This window comes from Dipodomys ordii, unplaced genomic scaffold, assembly GCF_000151885.1.
Source record: "Dipodomys ordii isolate 6190 unplaced genomic scaffold, Dord_2.0 Scaffold1, whole genome shotgun sequence".
In the NCBI taxonomy this organism is placed as follows: domain Eukaryota; kingdom Metazoa; phylum Chordata; class Mammalia; order Rodentia; family Heteromyidae; genus Dipodomys; species Dipodomys ordii.
In genome coordinates, this window is record NW_012267217.1 from 27456044 (window position 1) to 27478543 (window position 22500).

The 22500-nt window shown below is 42.7% G+C and overlaps 1 protein-coding gene across 1 annotated transcript in view; it reads left to right on the top strand.

The window, feature by feature from the left end:
- Positions 1-22500, top strand: part of Cryl1 (crystallin, lambda 1) — a 142698-nt gene that overhangs the window by 90968 nt on the left and 29230 nt on the right. Inside the window, exons 4-5 of the mRNA XM_013010805.1 lie at positions 10072-10233; positions 19604-19798. Coding sequence (XP_012866259.1) covers positions 10072-10233; positions 19604-19798 — 357 coding nt within the window. The remainder of the gene's footprint in view (positions 1-10071; positions 10234-19603; positions 19799-22500) is intronic.

Here is a 22500-nt window from a genome sequence, read left to right on the forward strand (position 1 = left end):
TGAACTCTGGGCCTGGGTGCTGTCCCTCAGCTCTTCAGCTCAAGGCTAGCGCTCTACCACTTGAGCCACAGTGCCACTTCTGGCTTTTTTGTTTTTGCTTATGTGGTGCTGAGGAATCAAACCCAGAGCCTCAAGCATGCAAAGCAAGCGCTCTACCACTGAGCCATCTTCCCAGCCCCTCTTTTTTTCTTCTTACAAGTCACTTCCTTATGCCTTACTGAAAGAATCTTTTTCCAATTTTGTGTTTTACGCTAAACTCAGCACTTTAAATTTTTGTTTTAAATGCTTAATAAAACCCAGTGCTGGTGGCTCACATCCATATAATCCTAGCTTCTCAGGAGACTAAGACTTGGAGGATCCCAGTTTGAAGGTAGTCCAAGCAGAAAAATTTGCTAGATTCCTTCTCTAGTTAACCAGTAAAATGCCAGACTGGAGGCATGGCTTAAGTGGTAAAGCACCAGCTGTGAGCAAGAAAGCCAAGCATAGTTAAGGCTGGAACTCAAATCCAAAGTCCCACACAAAACTAACAAACAAAAACAGACAGGCTATGTTTATGTTTACCTCACTTACATCAGAAATGTAGTAGAACTCTAAAGTAATTGCAGACTTAAATGAAATATTTGTATTTTTTATGTCAAGCATCTAAATTCTAAATAAATGACTTCATTGGGTGTAGGCAAAAACATCACTAGGATGAGGATGGGCAAAGACACACAGCAGGACATCTGGGAGCCTGTTCCACATTCTCCTCCCAGGGTTCTGTACAGTCACCTGAGGTAGGCCTGAGCTATAAAGCAAATAACAACAATCCTTGTAAATCAAACACCTAAGCTCCAGGAAGTCAACTCCTCAATACATTCTATCCTAATTTTCCTTTTGGAAAAGATTCTAGGTTGGGCATGATTCATTCTTGATGACCATAGAAATCTGTCTAGGATTTGTCATAGGCTTGGCTTTAAAAAAAAAAAAAAGGTCTTAAGTTTTTATTTCATTTAATTTATTTAGTGCTGATACTGGTACCTTAAACTCAAGGCCAGGGCACTGTCCCTTGGCTTCTTTGCTCAAGGTTAATTCTCAGCCACTTGAACCATTGCTCTACTTTTGGCTTTTTGTTGGTTAACTGGAGATAAGTGTTATGGATTTTTCTGGTCAGGCTGGCTTTGAACTATAATTCTTAGACGTAGCCTCCTAAATAGTTCAGGATTACAAGTGTAAGCCACTGGTGCCTAGCTTCCATTTGATGTGGGGGGAGAGCAGGACGGTGCACACGCATGAACACATGCTTGCCAATCCTTGGGCTTGAACTCAGGGCTTGGGTGCTGTCCCTGAGATTATATGTTCAAGTCTAGTGCTCTACTACTTGAATCACAAGTCTACTTCTGGCTTTTTGGTACTTGATTGGAGATAAGAATTTCATGGACATTTCTGGCCAGGCTGGTTTTGAACTGTGATCCTAAGATCTCAGCCTCCCAAGTACAGGATTACAAGCATGAGCCACTGGCATTTGGCTTCAATTTGATTTTTAATAAAAATAAGTCATTGGTAGTGTTAGAGTGGCATTTATCGCCTATAATGTTGAGACTAATGTTTTTCAATCCCATTTTTAAAACACATTATTGTATTTCTTCCAAAACAAAGATACTTTTTTGAGACAGTATCTCACTCTTGATCCAGTCTGGCCTAGAACTTTTAGCTTCATGACTCCTAATGTGATGCACACTACCATGTCAGCTCTTCTCCCCGCCCCCCCCTCTGTTACTCTCCCCCTTTCTCTTCCCTCCTCTCCTGTGTCCTCCCTCCTCCTACCTCCAGGAGTCTATTAATTTTATAGATTTTGAGATTGTGCTTTTGGGAGAGAATCGGGCTCATTAGGTAGATGACAGCAGAGATTGTACTAATGCTAAGGGAAAGCCTGTAATGTACTTGGCTTTCATCTTCAACCACACACTGAATTTCCTTGCCAAGATTGCAGCAAGATTCTGGCTTGTCTGACACACACACACACACACCTGACACACACACCTGACACACACACACACACACCTGACATACACACCTGACACACACACACCTGACACACACACCTGATACACACACACCTGACACACACACACACACACACACACACAGCGCCAATGCCAGTAATGGGATTTGAATTCAGGGCCTTACACTCTTGCTTAGCTTTTTCTACTTTAAGCTGGCACTCTATTACTTGAGTCACGCCTCCACTCCCTGCCTTTTGCCAGTTAACTGGAGATGAGTCTCAGATTTGTCTGCCTGGGCTGACTTTGAACCAGGATCATCAGATTGTAGAGCCTTGGATAGTTTAGGATTACAGGCATTACAGGCATGAGCCACACCTTCTTTTCCCTCTAAATCTGCTAATGAGAACTTCTTTGCATGTGAAAATACGTTGAGTACAGAATTCTCCTAAATTCTGCTCTTTTTGGAAGGCACATTGAAGATTCCATCCAGAGATTTTTATACTAGTCACAGAACACCTATTTTAAAATATCTAAGTTCATGATTGCATATGGAATAAGGTGGTATGGGTGGGGGGCGGGCGGTAAGAGGAAAGAGATAGGAGATAGTGGAGATGGTGGAGATGGTGTTGGCGGTGGAGGCTGAACATATGGAAGTGTATCGTATGTGTATGAAAACAACTTAATGAAACTCACTAAAAACTGTTGAAGTAGATGTGAAAGAAGGTGTTTAAGAAAGTAATATAAATGGGGTATATTTGATCCAATTAACTTACATATATGTTGTAAATAATCACAGTGAAAACTTCTTTGTATGCTTAATTTATTCTGGTTTTAAAAAACATAAAAAATAAAGTGTCCAGGTTAGGTTGATTGGAAGTAACAAGATCCCAACACAATGTCACTTTTAGCCAGGTGCTAGTAGTTCCCACCCGTAATCCTAGCTACTCAGGATGCTGAGAATCTGAGGTCTGTGGATCTCAATTTGAACCTAGCCCAAGCAGACAAATCCAAGAGACTGTTATTTACAATTAGCCAGCAAAAAGCTGAAAGTGGATCTGTGGCTCACATGGTAGAATTTTCAGCCTTGAGCAAAAAAAGCAGCTAAGTGACAACAGGAGCCCTGAGTTCAAGCCACAGTTAACCTCCCCCACCCCAGAAACAAACAAAAAAACCTTGCCATGTGTTGCATGTATTTTGTCTAGCAAGCTGAACTTGTGCATTTGCTCTACCTGGGAATTAGCCCAGAAGTTGATTCCTTACAATTCTACAGCTTTTCCAAAGTTAGAGGCCTCAGGCCTCAGGACACCTTTTACTAGTTTGTTTGTTTGTTTTTTTAACCAGCTAAAGTTTGTGCACAATTTCCTTTAAAAATAGGTTATAATTAAAAGTGGCAGTTATAAGACCATCCTTGTTTCTGCTCTCTGGAAAGAAAAGCAAGAAGGGACATTTAGAACTTAGCCTCACCTGCTAGCTACTGCCCAAGCTAGTAAGAGAAGGCTGCTTACTTCCCAGATTTTGTTTTGTTTGTCAAAATTTGGGCATGCCTATGGTGGTGACTGCATTACAATTGTGTGCGTATGTGCACTTGTTTATTTGTGGGGTGTGTGTGTGTGTGTGTGTGTGTGTGTAGGTACTGGGGCTCTGCTCTCCTTTGGCTTTTTCTGTCAAGGCTGGTGCTCTACCACTTGAGCCACATCTCCACTTCTGGCATTTTGCTGATTTAGTGGAAATAAGAGTCTCACACACTTTTCTGTCCAGTCTGGCTTTGAACTGTGATTCTCAAATCGCAGCTTCCTGATTAGGTAGGATTGCAAAGTGTAAGCCACCAGCATTTGGCTCTCAATACCAACCTATTTGCTCTGTGTGGCACCTCTTGACCCTTTAAACAAACAAAACCCAAACGTACACCAGTGCTTTGAGATGTTATAAAGTCTAATTGGGCCAAGGCAAATGGGTTACCTGTAGGAGTGGTCATAGTGAGAGCAAGCAGGTGGCTTTTTCAAAAAAAAAAATCGAAGACATATTGCAAGGAGAAGGCATCCAGGGAGATCTTCCAGCTGCAGCTTAGAATCAGGAATGCTGGTTGATAGCTCTTCCTACCTCTCACCCCTTTTGTCCCAGCAGCCCCTGGCTTTATGATAGACTCTGCGGCTCAAGTCCTACGTAATGTGGCCCACTCCCTTTTTGAGACCAAAGGACTGAGTGTATAACTAGAAAATGAGCCCCGGGTATGACATGGACTGAGGCTTGCAAACCAAAGCCAGAACATAACACACAATTAGGTTACTCTTAAAAACAGCAATGAGAACAACCTAACTTCAAGCCAATGTGCCACTAAAAAGAAGAAAAAACCCCTTACATAATTGCAGCAGGTTTGGGTTTCCTCTGGTTCAAGTTTTCTTGCTTTTTTGATAATCAGAGGATCTGAAGAAAGGCATAGGGTTTCAGGGGAGAATCTGCATGTCAGACGTACAATGAGGCCATTTACTAGGGCTCTTTTATAAGCTCACCCAGGATCTGCATCATTCTGAGTCTCTGGCTAAAAGCTATAAGGCTCCATTTCAACTTAACCCAACTTGCAGATTTAACTGATCCAGGAATGACTTAACAGGCCCAGCCAGCTACTGTAGCTCTTTTTCCTCCCCTTTGATAAGGGAATTGGACACAATGGGCTTTACAGTTCTTAAATGACTGTATCTTTTTTTTTTCCTTCTGTCTTTGAGATGTGATGCTTATATGACTTTTGTTCTTAATAAAATTTCATGTGGCCTGATTATATTTTTAAAGTATAAACAAACACAATCTGGACTCCTTCCCTATTTGTATAAAACTTTTGAATTAGTGTAGATAATATGGAAGTGAAATTTACATGCTCTCTTACTAGTTGCCTAGTTGCTTTCAACTTAGAGTAGTTAGCTGCTAGTGAGTTATTAGCTATTATCAAATCAAACCTAAGATTTTTTAAAATTTAATTTATTATTGAATAGTTGTATGAAGGGGTTATAATTTGATGTCAGGTTATGAGTACAATACATCTTGACCAATGCCATCCCTTCCATCATTCTCCCCTATTTTTCTCCCTCCCACACTACCCTCAAGTTAGGTAGTTCAATTTATACATTTATGTGCAATGAACATAATGACTGCATTTGCTCACCCTTCATCCCTCCTTTCAAGTCCCCCTCCTTCACCCTTCCTTACCAAATACCAATTTCTGGTATTCATTTTGTTAAACAACTCATTAGTTGTTCATAGGAATTACACATTTTCATTCCTCCCCTACGCATACCATCCATTAGTCTGTTTGTGTGTATATGCATAAAACCCTGTACATGCTATCAAGTATGCTTGCATTTTTGATCTAGCTTTCATATGAGAGAAACATATGTCTCACTGACATATTGTTTTTTAGTTCCACTTGTTATTAATTGGGTTACTGATTTGAGTGGGGGGGGGATTTAGTTACTTGAACTCCTCGTATATTCTGGATAATGAAGCCTTTGTTTATATACAACTGGTAGAGACCTTGAAAAGATTGTCTTAATTTTTTTTAAAAGAAGTGATTCTGATATCATTGCAAGTTATACAGCAACACTGAATTTCTGTTATTACACATTTCTGGTTGTTTTCGTGAAAGTTATATGAGTTGTAAGTTTAGCATTTCAGGGAAATTGATTGGGTGATTAGAGACCATATGGTGACCACAGTGCCAGTATTCCACTTTCAGGGCAGGAAGTTGCCCTGAGTAGCTGGGAGAGGTGGGAATCCTGACATGAGAGTGGAAGGCACATTTGGTAGCATGCTTTGTATTGAGTACCACTATTTTTAGGGGTAGTGAGCATCCCAGTTTGAGTCCACTTCACACAACAGTGCTTCTGAGCATTAGGAATCACCAGGATACTTGTTAAAAATGTGTTCCTGGGAAATGAATGGAACTAGAACAAATAATGTTAAGTGAGGTAAGCCAAGCTCAGAGAGACATATGGGGCATGTTCTCTCTGATATGTGGAAATTAGATCTAAAATACTCTGGGATATGATAAATTACCTAGGATTCTGGATACTCATACACATTGAGACCAAAAGAGGATATACTCAAAAGGGAAACACAAAGGAACAATGCCTATGTGCCTCTTTGTATTTATATAAAAATCGTATGCATACTGAAATGAATTATAAGATATGGAAACAAGAGACCCCCATCTCTACTTCTCTGTGTGAGGTCCCAGCTACCATGCCATCCCCAGAGGTGACCAAAAGCACGTAGGTGTAGGTCAGAAGATTGTGGTCTAACGCTAGCCTGAGGAAAAATGGAAGATCTATCCTAAAATAACAAAAGTGCACTGGTGGCCCATGCCTGTAATTCTAGCAGGAGGCTGAGATCTGAGGATTGAGGTTCCAAGCCAGTCCAGGTAGGAAAATACATGAAATTGCCAAAAGTGGAGCTGTGGCTGAAGTGGTAGAGTACTAGCCTTGAGTAAACAAAGCCTTCAGGACAGCAATCAGGGCCTGAGTTCAAGCCCCAGGGCCACCATGCGCAAATGCATGCACACACACACACATACACACACACACACACACACACACACACACACACACACACTCTAAAGTGAAAAGGGCTAGGAGCATGGTTCAGGTGGTAGAGCATTTGCCTAGCAAGTGCAAGATCCAGGGTCCAAACCCTAGAATACCCCTCCATTCAGTAGATCTGGGATTAGGGCCTAAGAGTTTTCATTTTCAACATTTACCCAGTTGATTCTGGCTATTGGACCATAATGAGAAACAAAAGACACTAAAGTCCCTGTGCATTTCCTGCAGCACTCCTGCCCATGGTGATCCAGGCTCCTCCTTGAGAAGGTTTAGTCTGCTGTGACATCCCCAGAGGTGCCCAAGGCAGATGGGGCAGGCCAGCTCCAGCTTTTCCACAGTCTGTGAGCAGTTCTAGCATTCCCCTCAGGTTTTGCTTTGATGCTGCAGGGTGGGGCTTACCTTAACCTCTATTCCCAGGGAGTCCCCTTGGCTAACGCCAGCTGCTTAAACATTATCATCTCATTTCTTCATGTGAAGAAATGCTCTACCTCCCTAGCCATAAAAGAAATGCAAATCAAAACAACATTGAGATACCACCTCACCCCAGCTAGACTGGCTATAATCAAGAACTCTAATAACAACAGATGCTTGAGGGGATGTGGCCAAAAGGGAACTCTACTGCATTGTTGGTGGGAGTGTAAACTTGTTCAACCACTTTGGGAAGCAGTATGGAGATTCCTCAAAAGACTCCACATAGAGCTCCCCTATGACCCAGAAATCCCACTTTTGGGCATTTACCCCAATGTTCACAAACAAGACCACACTAAAGCTACCAGCATGACTATGTTTATTGCAGCATTATTTACCATAGCTAAGATATGGAACCAACCCAGATGCCCCTCAGTAGATGAATGGATCAAGAAAATGTGGAATATATACACAATGGAATTCTATGCCTCCATCAGAAAGAATAACATTGCCCCATTTGTTAGGAAATGGAAAGACTTGGAAAATTTATATTAAGTAAGACAGGCCCAAAGAAACATAGGTCCCATGGTTTCCCTTATTTGCAATAACTAGTATATGTCTGAGTCAGGCAGAAAAGGTCAGATAAGGTGATGTTAGGGAAATGAACCCCAAGATATGTATTCAAGTGTTTTTTTCTTTCATGGGATTGTTTCTAACACATTTATAAGATGATTTCTTTGTTGCTTTGTATGTCCTTTCCCCATGGTATAACCCCTGCTTTCACTGTATTTCATGTCAGTATAATTTGTGGAGGGGAAGGGGAAAAACAAATCATTTAACTAGGGATACAGGTGGACCCATTGCAACAATGAGATGTACAAGTTGTTATGTCGAAAATGAACTTTACAACTTTGGTGGTGGTGGGGAGGAGAGTTGTGGGGGGGGGGGGAAGGGATGGGAAGAGGAACAAAGGAGGAGGCTACAATGCTTGATAAGAAATGTACTCATTATCTTGCCCATGTAATTGTAACCCCTCTGTACAGTATTTTCACAATAAAAAGAGTATCATCTCTCTCCCACCCAGCTTTGTCATTGGAATTCTAGGGAGGCTATTATTTGTCTGCAGTAATTAATTTAAATTTACTTCCCCATCCCTTTCCTCACTCCCATTTAAGTAACTTTTGATTATTTAGAAACAAAAGTCCTTTTCAAAAGGACTTGAAATTAGGAAGGAATTCTCCAAGAGCCTTTGGGGCCTTACAGATAATAACACTTAATTTCAGGAGATTTTCCTTGAAGATCAGTTGATCTGATGGTCAGAACAGATAGGGGAGTCATTTGGTGATGAAACTGTTGGAGTTAGTAGTACTTTGTGGGAGAGGCTATTGAGGATTCTGTTATGCCCACCCCTCAAGGGTTTGCTCATTGTGAGAATTTTTTAGTTGGTAGATTTTGTGTGTGCCAGTAGTGGGGCTTGAACTCAAGGCCTGGGTACTGTCCCTTAGCTTTTTCAATGAAGGCTGGTGTTCTAGCATTTGAACTATACCTTCACTTCTGGCTTTTTGCCAGTTAATTAGAGATAAGAGTCTCATAGACTTTGCTGCTCAGGATTGGCTTTGAACCTTGATCCTTAGGTCTCAGACTCATAAGTAGCTAGGATTACAGTGTAAGCCACCAGCAGCAGCCAGGCAGGAGTCCTTTAAAAAAAAAAAAAAGGATGAGAATTTTCAGACTATAGAAAACTAGAGTACAGTCAGATGCCGGTGGTTCATGCTTGTAATCTAGCTACTCAGGAGACTGAGATCTGAGGATCACGGTTCAAAGCCAGCCTGGACAGGAAAGTCTGTGAGACTCTTATTTCCATTTAACCACCAGAAAACTGGAAGTGGGGCTATAGTTCAAGTGATAACCTTGAGCTGAAGAGCTGAGGGTCAGTGCCCAGGCTCAGAGTTCAAGCCCCATGACCAACAAAACAAAACAAGACAAAACAAATAACCCCCCCCAAAAGTAGAGTACAACAGATGTTCATGGATCCACCTCTAGAGTTCTCAAGAATTCTCAGGTGTTCTCTCAGCAGCCTTCCTATTCTTAAATTTTCCTGGTGGTTTTTGAAGGGAAGCAAAAAGTAATCTTTCCCCTCACCTACAGCAAGGTTCATGCTGAGGATCCTATGACAAAACATAGCTTAATATGAAAAAAAGCATATACATTAAATAATGTTTTACATGACCTGAGCACTTTTAGAAGTGAAAGCCCAAAGAATAAGGAATCCTTTGGGCTTTTACAAAAGCTCAGGCTTGTTGAACAGTGGATGATTCATGCAGAGTGTGCCTAGACCAGGGTGTCTGATCTTAGGGTCCGAAATTAGGGAGAATTGGCAAAGCTATTGATTCATTTTCTTCCCTGTGCCCTGTTTTCTCAAAGATGAGAATGACCCCCTCCTCTTCCTGATGATGCTGAACCAGATCGGGGCATAGTGACCCAACCAGATGCTGGAGCAGCTGAAACTGGACAAAAGACTATAAAAGAGGTGCTCCCACCAGTCGACATCAGGCCACCAATTTCTGGGCCTCTGTCTTGCTCTGAGTCCTCCCCCCTTCCTCATCCTTGCCAGGGAACCAGGCAATAAGACCTCATGTAGCATTAGGTGGCTCTCCCAGTCTGGAGTCCAGGTTGGGGGGCTTCTGTGAATTACCAATAGCTATAAGAGGCTTTTCCTCAGTTTCTCCTGGTGTCTTACTCTTAATTTTCAAATAAACTTTCCCTCTGCTCCCACTTCTGCCTTATAATTTTTGATTTGGTGGAGAGGAAAAATTCAAGACCTCTAGATGATATCACCCACAGGAAGAGAACAGTCTCTTATGACCAGTTTATGGGATGGTACAGGGAAAAGGCCAAAGAAAGGTTAAGGCAATATTCTTGACTCAATGTTTTCAATGCCAAGGTGCTATATGTTAAGGTAGCATGTCCTAAAGCCCATCATTTCCAAGTTGGTTCACTTCAGAGCTGAAGCAGACCAATACCTTGCTTGCAGTCTGAATGTGGGTAGTGATCACAAATAATCAACCATCTAATCATGTCCTTTTCAGGAATGTGTTCCAGAAAACCTGGAACTGAAGAAGAAGATTTTTGCCCAGCTAGATCGCATTGTGGATGATAGAGTTGTCTTGAGCAGTTCCAGTTCTTGCCTTATGCCTTCCAAGTTGTTTGTGGGTTTGGCACATGTGAAGCAATGCATCGTGGCTCATCCCGTGAGTATTTCGTTTTGTTTTGTCTCTGCAAAGAACCCAGGCCCTTGCAGTGTGTTTGTTTGTTTTGGTGCTAGTACTGGAGCTTGCACTCAGGGCCTAGTGCTGGGCTTTTTTGCTCCAAGCTGGCACTCTGTCACTAAAGTCACACCTCCACTTGTGGCTTTTTGCTGGTTAATTGGAGGTAAGAGACTCACAGAGTTTCCTGGCTAGGCTCACTTCAAATCCAGATTATTATAGGTGTGAGCCACCAGCACCTGACCTATGAGAGTGTTTTATGCCTGACTATTGATTGTATCTCATTCACTTTCTTGGGAGTAATAAATTGAAATGAATGTACTATTTCATAGTAGTCTAATATTTTGAACTGCCTTACTGAGGTATAATTTATATACCACAGTATTGGCTAATTGAGATTGTACAATTCAATATTTTTTTGTTACAGTTAGAGTTATACAGTAGCAGCATCTGAAAGGAGAATATGATCCACAAATTTCTTGAATTTTTATGTATGTAGCTAAAGGAACAGGATACAGGAGGATCAAAGTTGGAGGCTTTAGCCCTCAGGTAACTAAGGAGGTTGTCTTCTAAGCAAGCTATTCTACCACCAAGGTACAGTGCTATATACCAGTAGCTTAAAACTGTAATTCTAGCTATTCAGAAGGCTGAGATCTGAGGATAGTGGTTCAAAGTTAGACTGAGCAGAAAAATGCCTGAGACTTTTGTCAGCAAAAAGCTAGATGTCGAAGTATGGCTCAAATGGTAGAACACCAGCCATAAACAACAAAGTTAAGCAAGTGCCCAAAACCCAAGTTCAAGTATAGCACTAACACACTAAAAATGGATAATATGTTAAGTGACATTTTGTGGCTATGTCACTGATTCTATGTGGTCTACTAGAGGCAGTGCAGTATAGGGTCAGTGTATAAAATGCAGATTCATTGTCTTACTATACTCCTGAATTCTGATTCCCAAGATCTGACTTTAAACTCTTCCTCCCCTGTTCCTTTTACCAGTCTACTGGAATTATTGAGCATACTTTCTCTCCAGGAGTGCATTAAGAGGTATACTGGGCCAGGTGCCAGTGGCTCCCATCTATAATCGTAGCTGCTTATGAGGCTGAGATCTGAGGCCCTTAGTTCAAAGCCAGCCTAAGCAAAAAAGTTGTTATCTCTAAGTAACCAGCAAAAAGCCAGAGGTAGAGAGATGTCTGAAGTAGTAGAGTATCAGCATTGAGGGGAAAAGCTAAGGTAGAGGGCCCTGGCTCTGAGTTCAAGCCCACCCCTTTCCTCCCAAAAAAGTTATACTGGTTCCAAATTTGTGTATAAGCACTCCGTGCATCTTTCTGAGGTTAGAGTAGGAAGGGAAAAACAGGGAAATGGTAGAAATTCACGAGTTCCAACTGGGAGCTCAGCATGGCCTTAGAGAACCTGGACAACATGCTAGAACAGGAAAGGTAGTTCAGCCCAAGCTACAGGAAGTACCAAAGTGTGTAATGTAGTTTCACCCTTGTCAGTCTCAGTTCATGAGAGGTTTAGTTTGGGAAGAAGCCATATAGAGGCCATGAATCATGAAGTAGCCAGTCTGACTAGAAGAACACACATATTTGGGAAGCAGTGGGGAGAAAGTGGAAGGCTTTTATTTTCTTTGTTTTGTATATGTGTATGTGCACTGGTACTCGTGATTTAATTCAGGACCTGGACATTCACCTTTATCTTTTTTTGTTCAAGGTTGGTGCTCTAGAACTGGAGCCATGGCTCCACTTCTGGCTTTTGCTGGTTAATTGGAAATGAATCTTACATGCCTGGGCTGGCTTTGACCTATAATCCTCAGACTAAAGTGTCCTGAGTAGCTAGGATTACAGATGTGAGCCACCAGCACCCAGCTCATAAGAAAGCTTTTTTAAGTTGAGCATTACTTATCCAAAATGTTTGGGACTAGGAATATTTGAGATTTTGGAGTTCTTTTGGATTTTGAAATATTTGTGTATACTCTACCAATTGAGCATTTCCTAATCCAAAAAATCCAACATTGGAAATGCTGTCTTTTGAGCAAATGTCAGTGATCAAAATGTCAGTGCTTCACATTTCTAGACCATTTTAAATTTTGGCTTTTCAGTTGATAGGAAGTAACCAATAGTTAAGTTAGAAGAAATCATGAGAGTTACCCTGAAGACCTGGGAGCAGTTTAGTTACAGAGCACCAGTATGATGTGGAAATCCTGCTTTGGAAGGGTCCACTCCATAGTGAAGAGGGGCAGAAGTCTGACCACATAGGACATGGGCCATTATTCAAAGCATGAGTGACAGGCCTAGATTGAGGGCAAGGAAATTCCTCTTCTGAGCAAGGGCAGCAGATAATGAAAAGGAACCAGGTTGCTCAGAGAGAAGATGGTGTGCTGTAGATGCCCACCAGATCTTATATGCCAAGGACAGAGCAGCCTGGAATACCACTCACAAAGCTGCATGACCTCCATGTCTTGCTGCATTCTCAAATGTAATGGAAACACTGAAGAAGAGTTACCAGATAGAACACAGACCCATAGAACATAGAAGAGAACTAGCCATCACTCAGATGGAAGTTAGTTTAGAATCAAAGACAGGTTCTCATGCTAAGCACTGAGGGTTCATGCATGTCATCCTAGCTACTAAAGAGGCTAGATCTAAGGATTGTACTTTGAAGCCACCAGAGCAGAAAAGTCCAGAAATCTCTTATCTCCAATTAACCAGCAAAAAGCTAGAAGTGGAGGTGTAGCACCAGTGGTAGAATGCCAGATTTTAGTAAAAAAGTCAAGGGAGAATATGAGGCCCTGAATTAAATTTCTTATACTGACTAAGAGAGAGAGACAGATAGATAGACAGAGAGAGATAGATTCTCATGGAAAGTGCCCAAATATAACTCAGTAAAGCTTGTTTTGTCTTTGTCTCTGAGGCATATATACCTCATAAAAGTATTCTTGGAATCACTTGTTTCAGTAGAAGATGTTTGCTTGGAAGAATGCTCCCAATTCTTTTTTTGTTTGTTTTCAAATGGCTTTTTTTTAATTGTGAAAATACCGTACAGAGGGGTGACAATTACATGGACAAGGTAATGAGTACATTTCTTATGCAGCATTGTTGCCTCCTTCTTTGTTAGAATGCTCCCAATTCTAACCAGTGCTTTTGCTCTGAAGTTGGTTTAAATTTTGGGGGAAAATACTGTCAAGCACTATTACAGGCTCATGCCTGTAATCCTAGCTACTCAGGAGGATGAGATCTGAGGGTTGTGGGAAGCCAGCCTAGCCCCAGCAGGAAAGTCAGAGAGATTATCTCCAGCTAACTCTCAAAAAGCCAGATGTAGAGGCATGACTCAAGTGGTAGAACACCAGCCTTTAGCAAAAAAAGCCAAGGGAAAGTGAGAGGCCTTAGTTTCAAGGCCCAGTGTCAGCATACACACACAAAAGTGTTCATAAAGTACCTCCTAAGTCCTTCGACAAGACTCTTCCTGTATCTCTGCTTGGCTTTTACACTGATTCATGAGACTAATCTGATTTGCCTTATTTTCTCTTGCACCCATCAATATCGTTTGGCCACAGGTCAGGGACTAGAACAGTGACCTTTCTCTGCTTTATTACCCTCCTATCTAGGTATTATTTGCTATTGCTTGTTTAATCACATTAAAACAAGTTCGAGCCTGCTTTAAAAAAAATAATCACTGCCAGGCGCTGGTGGCTCACGCCTATAATCCTAGCTACTCAGGAGGCTGAGATCCGAGGATCGCAGTTCAAAGCCAGCCTGGACAGGAGAGACCCTGAGACTCCTATCTCCAATAAAACCACCAGAAAACCGGAAGTGGCGCTGTAGCTCAAGTGGTAGAGCGCTAGCCTTGAGCTGAAGAGCTGAGGGACAGTGCCCAGGCCCAGGGTTCAAGCCCCATGACCGACCAAAAAAAAAATTAATCACTTCTTACTCTTATAAGGTATTTTTTATTATTTTTTATTTTATCTTTGTCGATTGTAGGAATTGAACTTAGGACCTGGGCACTGTGCCTGAGCCTCATGGTGCTCAAGGCTAAAGCTCTACCATTAGAGCCACAGTACCACTTTGGTTTTTTGAGTACTTAATTGGAGTTATCTCTAATTAATAACAGTAAGAGTCTTGTGGGGACTTTTCTGCCCGGGCTGGCTTTAAACCATGATCCTCAGATCTCAGTCTCCTGAGTAGCTAGGATTATAGGCATGAGCCACCAGCACCCAGCTTTCTTATAAGGTATTTTTAATGTTATAAGTTATGAACTAAAGCAAGACAGATGACCCAAGTTAAACATCTTTGAAATTTGTCCCTTGAACTGATCATCACTCTGGCCTTTAGGGTAAGTGGATGGGTGAAGGAATATATTAAATAAGTTGTTTAGGCAGGCTTCCAAAACCCTTGCTAATCTTTGAGGATCCATAATTTCCCCCAGTGCCTGGGGCCAGACAGAAGCAGCTGCATATCCAACTCATGGGCTCAGTCATCTAAGTCCTTTGCAGTTTCTACTTGGAAAGGAAATAGGATGAGCAGAAGGAGGCAGGTTCATGCCACTGGAAGGCCCTGGCACAATGGGTATTTAGCAATTGGTAAAGTTGCTGGCTTCATCTCTGCCCAGAACAGCTGCCAGCTAACAGGTTGTGACAACCTCAAGTTCTCTTGAAGGGTTAGGACAGGATTTCTGGTTATCTCAACTCAAGGTGTTGATGGGTTAGTGTGAGCTGTCAGTGCCTGAGTTCAGATGTGTCTTTAACAAAGCTTCCTAGACTGAGCTGGCAGAAGTGGCTATGTATTTAGGGCCACACATAGGCCTAGGAAGAGGGGTGTTTGTGTATCCATTTTCTCTCTTCCAAACATTTTTCCTCCCAGATGTATTTTGGGGTGGCTTTCCTGTCTGCCATGGATGGTCAGCATGACAATCGCCACCCTGGCCTTCTCTGCGGGGTCCCGGGTCCAAGGCGAGAAGTCAAAGGTGCAGGCCGTTCGTCCTCCGGCTTGGGGCACCGTTGTCACGCGGATGATCACTGGCAGGGTGAGGAGCAGAGCGCATGCCCAGGGCACCGCGATGACCTTGCGGGCTAGGCCCACCGTGCGATGGTTCTGGGCCCACACGGGATGCAGGACGCACACGCAGCGGTCCAGGGCGATGAGCGCGTGCCCCCTTTCCCTGTGGGGAGGGACTTAGAGAGGTCAGTGTGGCTGGTGGGGTGTGATGGCTAAGGATATTTAATCTCACATGTAATGGAAACACTGAAGAAGAGTTACCAGTTAGAGGGGTTGGGAAGGTGGCTCAGTGGTAGAGCGCTTGCCTTGCATGCACGAGGCCCTGGGTTCGATTCCTCAGCACCACATAAGCAAAAAGAAAAAAGCCAGAAGTGACTCTGTGGCTCAAGTGGTAGAGTGCTAGCCTTGAGCTGAAGAGCTGAGGGACAGCGCCCAGGCCCAGAGTTCAGGCCCCAGGACTGGACAAAAAAAAAAAAATAATAGAAAAAAAAAAGTTCTTCTGGAATGAGATCAGGGCCTACTTCCTTCCAGAAAGTGCCAGAAGGTACCCCAGTCACCTTGTCTGCATGCTTGTAACTCCCTCCTTCCCCCCTTCCCTCCTTCCCCCCTTCCCTTCTTCCTCCTTCCCTTCCTTCCTTCCTTCCTTCCCTCCCTCCCTCCCTTCCTTCCTTCCTTCCTTCCTTCCTTCCTTCCTCCCTCCCTCCTTCCCTCCCTCACCTTTCTTTTCTCTCTCTCCTGTACTAGGGATGAGAATGAGGAAGATTTAGAACTGTGTAGACAGCATAGGGAAAGAGAGCAACCTGATGGAGACCTTGAGAAGGCAGAGACAGCCCAGTGGAGCCTATACCCCCTCCTCTGGGAAAGCGGAGAAAATGGCTCTGAGAAAGCAAAGGCCTGGACAACTCCCTCTGGAGCATACCCTCACAGGTGACAGGAACCCCCACCTTCCCCATGGAGTAAAGAAGGTGATGAGCCAACCATATGCTAGAGCAGCCAGGACTCACCAAAAGGATTTTAAAACAGGAGCTCCACGGGCCTCTATGAGACTACCAGTTTCTGAGCCCCACTTCTCTCTCTTTCTCTCTCTCTCTCTCTCTCACTGAAAAGTACTGTTCTCCTCCTTCTGTGGCATAAGGCAGCCCTACTCATCAGGAGTCCAGGTTTGGGGCTAAGAGGTCTTTCCTCAGTTTCCCTTGTCATCTTCAAATAAACTTTGCTTCTCCCACTTTTCCTATTTCATAATTATGTATTTGGTGGAGAAAGGAAAAGGGCCCAGACCTTAGACAGTAATGGGACTCTCAGGGTCCTGAGCATGCTAGGTAAGAGCTCTACCACAGAACTGTACTTCCAGCCTGTGTGGAGCTGAGACTACATTAAATTGCCCATATTTGGGAGTATAGGTGTGCCCGTCATGCCAGCTCACCTCTGCCTGTTTAGACACCTCTCTCATCCAACACAGCACCATTTCCCCCTTGGGATGGCGTCATTTATATCAGTGGCTCATGGCATGCTATCTTCGGGGCATATTCGGTCTTTGTCCCTCTTTGCATCATACCTTGGCAATGCCTGGTCCAGACTTTGCCCTGCTGTAGTGTAGAGGGTGCTTTTCAGCCCTCTCAGAGGGATGAGAGGCCTGATTACAGACAGCATTGAAACACAGTCTTCAGTCCTTTCCATCTTCATCTTTACCCTGTTCTTCCTCCCAGAAAGGAAAAGTAGAGCCCTCCCCTCCTCTCCTGCCTTGCCCCATGTGGATGAATTGTCAATGGCCTGGCTGTCTGTCTCCTGGGAGGGCTGGCCACCTCCCCTGGGGGGCTGGCTGTTCCATCCCGAGAGAGGGAGAGGGAGAGAGAGGGAAAAGGAAACCTCTGTTGGCAGGACACTATCTACAATCACATGCACTGGGCTCTAGTTCAGATCCTGAAAGCAAAGAATATTTCCCTTGTGCCTGGCCAGGACGAACTCCTGCAGAGCCTGGCAGTCGCAGCCCCTCCCATGCTTCCAGCAAAACTGACCCCCCAGGCGGAGCCCAGAGACCATCCCTAAGACCTGTGTTTCTCTTTCCTGTGTCTAGAGGATTTGTCTCTGAGCCTTGTTCACAGTCCCACATCAAATGGGAGGAGCAATCCTCCCGCCTGTTTGTCCTTGAACCTTGTAGCATAGGCTCTTTACTTCCCCCTCCTCCCATGCATGGAACTCAAGGACACTATTGCGCCTGTCTAGTCCTCTGTGACCAAGGACAAAGATTAGACTCTCTGGTTAAAGGCATTATCTTGGCCTTAGACTTCTCCAAGTCCTATCTGAGCAGCTGCTAGCCTGTTTTCACGGACACAGAACTGTGGGTCAAAGGCCATTGCAAGAGACAGAAAGAGCCCAGTTACTAAAGGCTCTTTCTCAGTTACATGTCTCTTGTTATAGGTAGATATTGCTGTAGACTTTTGAGCTGGAAAGGGCTGTGGTTAGAGCCCTGGGGTTTTTATTTATTTATTTATTGATAACGTTTTAAAAATTATAGTATTTTAAGTTTATGTAGTTATTTTTTTGTTGGTCATGGGGACTGAACTCAGTCTGGGCACTGACCCTGAGCTTTTCCAAGCTCAAGGCTAGCACTCTACCACTTGAGCCACAGCGCCACTTCTGGTTTTCTGGTGGTTAATTGGAGATAAAAGTCTCATGGACTTTCCCGCCAGGGCTGGCTTTGAATGATGATCCTCAGATCTCAGCCTCCTGAGTAACTAGTATTACAGGCCTGAGCCACCGGTGCTCGACCTCTGTTTTAAATTTTTAATTGTGATAAGTACATATACCGTAATATTCAGGTTTGGGGACAAGGAAAGTGTTGCTTAATGAGAGTAGAGTTTTGAATCAGAGGATGAAGGATTCTGGAGACAGATGGTGATGATGGTTACACAGTAACAGAATATACTTAATGCCACTGAACTGCACAAGAAATGCTTAAAGTGGCAGGCACTGTGGCTCACACACCAGCTACTTGGGAGGCTAAGATTCAGAGGATCTCAGTTTCAGGCCAGTCTGAAAAAGTCCATGAAACTCTATCTCAGGGCAGCCGGGGTAGGTTGTACACTCCTGTCATCCCAACAATGGGAGGAAGTATAAATAGGAAGAACAAAGTCCAGGCAACCGTGAGACCCTATCACAAAAATAACAAGCAAAAAACCGAGGCAGGACTCAGCAAGACTCAGCAGTAGAGAACTTGCCTAGCAAATACAAAGCCCTGAGTTTATACTCTAGTACCATCAAAGGAGGAAAAAAATTGATTAAACTGCCTGGACTGTGCTCTTCCTATTTATACTGTGCCTGGACTCTAGTGAGTCATTCACCAAAAAAATGCTTTATACCAGCCATCATGCACTACACTGTCAGTAATGGACTGCGTGTCCAACAGTGGTCCCAGCAGACTTTTTTTTTAATTTTATTTTTATTGAAAAGGTGAGGAGCTTGGGGGTGGGGGCTTTAGAGTTACATAAGTAAGGTAATCATTGTTACCTTATGCCTCATTTTCTCCCACTTATCCCTCCCCAAAAGATTTTTATGACCTAGTAATGTGGTAGCTGTCTTAGGTCTTTTGTGTACTCTAGGTTGTACACATGACAAAATCACCAGCAAAACATTTCTCTGTACCCATATCATTAACCAATGCACATTTTTTGTCTGGCCTATTGGTGCTACCTGGAGTAGACCCCAAGTCCAATACCCTACTGGAATGCAGGTATACTTCTAGTTTTCAGAATTCTGATTTTTAAAAAGGTAACAGGTTAAACAATTTTATAAGAAGTCAATAGAAGACAAACCTAAGAAAACCAGAGCCAAAGGTTAAATCCTAGATTGGGCTAGCATTTCCACTGGGCCCTTCTCTCTAATGGAGGCCTCCACTAGTTAAATTAACCCTCGAGGATATCCAATCATGGATGGATGCGCTCCTGCCTCACACCACACTACAATGTGATGCCTGCTAATATCTAGAACAAGGTGATGTTAAATTGGGGAAGAGGATATGGAAAATTAGGGATACCACTCCTGTTCTTAACACCAACACAGGACAACAGCAGAGCCTGCAGAGACTTTTCAGTTGAGGAAATCCTCTCCTGGGAAGGTCAGTGCTCTGAGGATTAGCAATAAATGAATAGGATGAAATATGCACCATGTGTATTGGTTATTATTATTATTACTATTATTTATTAGCAAAACAACTTGGCACTCAGATGTCTTCTTATTGGATGATGAATCTGAGAGCCTTTCCAAAAATGCCTCCGCCCCCATCCAACCATCTGGGATTAGGTGGGTAGAGTCAGCCACACTCAGCACATGACCTTAATCATTCTCTTCTCTCTGTCTACGAAGGTGAATCCACCATATTATGTTCCACTGGTGGAGCTGATCCCTCATCCTGAGACAGCTCCAGCAACAATGGACCGAACCCATGCCCTCATGAGGAAGATTGGACAGTCCCCAGTGCGGGTCCTGAAGGAAATTGATGGCTTCGTCCTAAACCGCCTGCAGTATGCAATTATCAGTGAGGCCTGGAGGCTGGTGGAGGTGTGTTCTCTGCTCCTTCTGCCCTTCTACCTTTCCTCCTTACCTATCTTTTTCCATGGTTGAGTACATCAGAAGGCACTTCCTGGTATGCTGTGATCTGGGCAAGTCAGAGGGTACTCAGTGTTCTTGCTATATTCTAGAGAATAGATAAGTTTTGGAAATAGGATGCAATGCAGAGTTCATGGTTTATCTGAGAGATTCTTTTCTTACAGCCAATCATTTGTTATCAGGAAATGGTGACAGACCTGCCTCTTGCCTTTTTAGCACATTTCTACAAATTGCCTGTGTGCATTTTTCCAAACATAGATTTTAATTTTACATTCCAGTGTTAAAGATTTTGCAGGAGGAAAAAAATACATTTTACAGAGAATAAAACCTGTATTCGCTGAAAGAACTCAATGTGTTTCAGGAACTGGGAGAAAATGATGAATTAAAAATACAACTTACATACAAATAGAAATATTATATATGAATATGTATATAATACATGTATATATGTATATGTATGTTATAGATACATATTATGTATATATACATATATAATACAAAGATATATAGATAAATATATAGGAATATATATAGATGAATATATAACATATATTACATAGTCGGCTATGCCTATCCATAAGTTCTGTACTTGTGAATTCAACTAGCCACATATCAAAATTATTTTTAAAAAATCATGTTTTGAACATGTATAGACTTTCTTCTTGTCATTATATCCTAAATAATATTGTATAGCTATTTGTTTAGCATTTACATTATCCTAGGTATTCTGAGTCATCTAGGGTTGATATAGAGTATATGAAAGGGTGTATGCAGGTTCTGTACAAACAAAACTTCATTTGTGTATGTGTGTGTGTGTGTGTGTGTGTCTGTCTGTCTGTCTGTCTATATGTGTGCTGATATTGGTGTTTGAACTCAGGGCCTTGAGCAAAACCCTTAACATTTTGCTCCAGGCTAGAACTCTACTACTTAGGCCACAGCTCTACTTCCAGTTTTTTGCTATTTAATTGGAAATAAGAGTTTCAGGGAGCCAGGTACTGGTGGCTCATACCTGTAATCCTAGCTACTCAGGAGGCTAAGATGTGAGGATCAGGGTTAGAAGCCAAATTGGACAGGAAAGCCCTTGAATCTCCCCACCAAAAAACCAGAAATGAAGCTGTGGCTCAAGTGGTAGAGTACTAGTCCTCAGCAAAAGAAGCTCAGGGACAGTGCCCAGGCCCTGAGTTCAAGCCCCATGGCTGACCAAAAAAAAAAAAAAGTTTCATGAACTTTCCTGCCCCAGGTATCTTTAAACCAGAATCCTCATCTCTCAGGCTCTTGAGTAGCTAGGAGACATGAGACATTAGAATCTTGCTGAACACTGCTCCATTTTATACTAACAGACAGGAAGTCTGTGGGTACCACAGGATGACTGTTAATATTTAGCTTATGCTTTAGTTAAAGGATTTTTACATATGGATTCATGCCTAGCTGCATGTGAGTATGAAGGTCCATGGTGTCTGACAGGAGGGAGGTCAGGGCAACCCTGAGACATGGGTGTGGAAAGTCATAGGCTCTGTGGTTTTTGCCCAGCGTCTGCTTGTGTCAGGAGTATGGGAAGAGGATCTGCCAAGTTCATAGAAGAGGAGGACTGTGCTCACATTGAGCTCACCCGGGGTGCTCCTTGTTGGGACTTGTGGGGCTGTACACCAAGCCTTATCTGAGACAGGAACCAGGAAGCCAACTATACTTTACCATCTATGTGTGTAGTATTTCTGCTGCCCAGCAGTTCCTCATCATCTGGGTAGATACACATACTATATGTGACCAGCCTACTTCCTTGTTAGATTTATCATCCACCTCTACTGCCTTGGGCCTTGGGCACTTAATAGCTAAGTGTTATAACTCGCTGAGTAAATCTGCTATACTCTCCCATGCCTAGCAAGATACAGTGCTAGGAATCCATTGTTATATGTGTGATTGTAACTTCTTGGTGGTACTTGTGCAATGTTTCTGAGTTATCAGTCAGCATGAAAGTGCTTTCAGCATGAGAGTACTATGCTTCAAACAACTCTGAGATCTTCTTAAAATACTTTCACTTACCTATCTGAGCAATAATTTGATAGACCACAAGAATTCAATACAGTAATAAAACATGATGCCATTTTTGAGGAAATGTGTTAGCCTTTTTACTTGTAAAGTATTTAGTGCCCTGAATTAAATCTTGCTTTCTCAAATTTGAATAATGTGAACTAACTTCAGAAAGAGACTGGTATATAAGAATTGGGTGAGAGATACAAAGAATTCTCTCTGCTTTGATCATGAAGTGGAACTGGCTGCAATTTGGAAGATTCAAGAAAGATTTGGGTGTCTACTTTTATTTTTGGTGGAGGCAGAGTAGAAGAACTGTTGAACTTACTTCACTGGAAATTCCTGTTGGCCTGTGTTGTCTGTCTCTGATTGTTCTGTTTCTGGGGGCTTTTGGCAGACTGAGTGTCATCATGATGTTACCAGACTCAAGTCACAGGGAGGGACAGAAATTTCTTGGTGTCACTGGAGAAAGAATTTAAGGAAGGACACAGAGGGAGACTTAAACAGAAGCAAGTTCATTTTTTTTTGTTTTGTTTCCATAGTAGTAGGCTACTTTAGTGCTTTATTAGGATTTATTCATTGTGAGTTGGAAGAAATTATTCTTTTTTGGTGGGGGGGGGTCTGGT